Source organism: Austrofundulus limnaeus, unplaced genomic scaffold (assembly GCF_001266775.1).
Source record: "Austrofundulus limnaeus strain Quisiro unplaced genomic scaffold, Austrofundulus_limnaeus-1.0 Scaffold691, whole genome shotgun sequence".
In the NCBI taxonomy this organism is placed as follows: Eukaryota; Metazoa; Chordata; class Actinopteri; order Cyprinodontiformes; family Rivulidae; genus Austrofundulus; species Austrofundulus limnaeus.
The window spans coordinates 78567-79752 of NW_013953093.1; the positions used below are offsets into that span (position 1 = coordinate 78567).

The 1186-nt window shown below is 35.8% G+C and overlaps 1 protein-coding gene across 1 annotated transcript in view; it reads left to right on the forward strand.

The window, feature by feature from the left end:
- Window positions 1–1186, forward strand: part of LOC106531914 (ephrin type-B receptor 1) — a gene marked incomplete at its 5' end in the record, with an annotated part of 76245 nt that overhangs the window by 42190 nt on the left and 32869 nt on the right. Inside the window, 2 exon segments of the mRNA XM_014027860.1 lie at window positions 1–57; window positions 143–340. Of these exon segments, the coding sequence (XP_013883314.1) occupies window positions 1–57; window positions 143–340 (255 nt within the window).

The following is a 1186-nucleotide window of genomic DNA, read 5'->3' on the forward strand; positions in this document are numbered from 1 at the left end:
GGCAACTGAAGGAGAGTGTGTTTGGGGACAAGTTGCAGCAGTACAACACAGGAGGAGGTGCAGACACACTTTTTATAGCATAATTATTCCGGCTAACTGCAGCTATTCTTATGCAAGTGTTTATTTTTATCTTTCCCCACAGAAGTAACTCTGAGACCCGACATGTTCAGTGGAACCACCCCCACAGTGACCTTTCCCACCCTGTCTGAGGGCCGGAGTTCACCCGGGGTCAAGATCTATATCGACCCTTTCACCTACGAAGACCCTAATGAGGCAGTCCGGGAGTTTGCCAAAGAAATCGACCCCTCTTGTGTTAAAATAGAGGAAGTTATCGGATCAGGTAGGATTTTTTACAAACTTCTTGTCATTTCTTATGTATTGATTACTTTCCTCTCTCATAAATCATCCAACAAAAAGAAGAAAAATTAAAATCTAAAAGGATTTTAATGTTTTAAGTCCTGTTTAAAGAACTTTATTTGAAGATTAAAGAAAGAACTTTACTTTAATATATCAATTTAAATTCTGTATCATGTTGAATAAGCAAAGCCTAAAAAAAACATTAAAAAAGTTAACTTTGGTTAATTTTAAGAGATCAATAATGTTTTGAACCAGCTGCACTCGAGTCCAAATTAGTCAGCCTTTTTTAAAACTGTGCCACACTTCTGTGTCAATAGGAAAGATCTGGAAACACTCGACACCAATTTATATTTTTGCTGTTTTATTATTATCTTTTGGGTCTTTGAAGTCAGCATGTTTTATTCATGCCGAAAACTTTCACAGGAATAAATTAAAACTGTCTTCTTGAATTCTGCTTTGCTATCAGCACTCTCAGTGTAAAAACTGCAGTGTGGTGTTTTGTAAATGGAGAAATTTGTGGAGCAGAGATCACTGGTAGTTTACCTTTTGCCCACAATCTGCTCTCTGTTGTGCTAAAACACTGTTTCCTTATTAACTTTTTCTGTAAAATGCAAAGAAATAGGCATTCAGCTGATATCAATGTCCCATATCAATATTGATATTATGGCTGCTAACCGATATTTGCAATATTACACAAACACACCAGTAATTTACATATATATTTATATATGCACAAACACACTTGTGTCCTGATGCATCTCAGTAATCCAGGTAAAAAATCAAAAATAAAAAAATAGTATAGGTCCTCTGGATGGGTTCTTCTCTAATG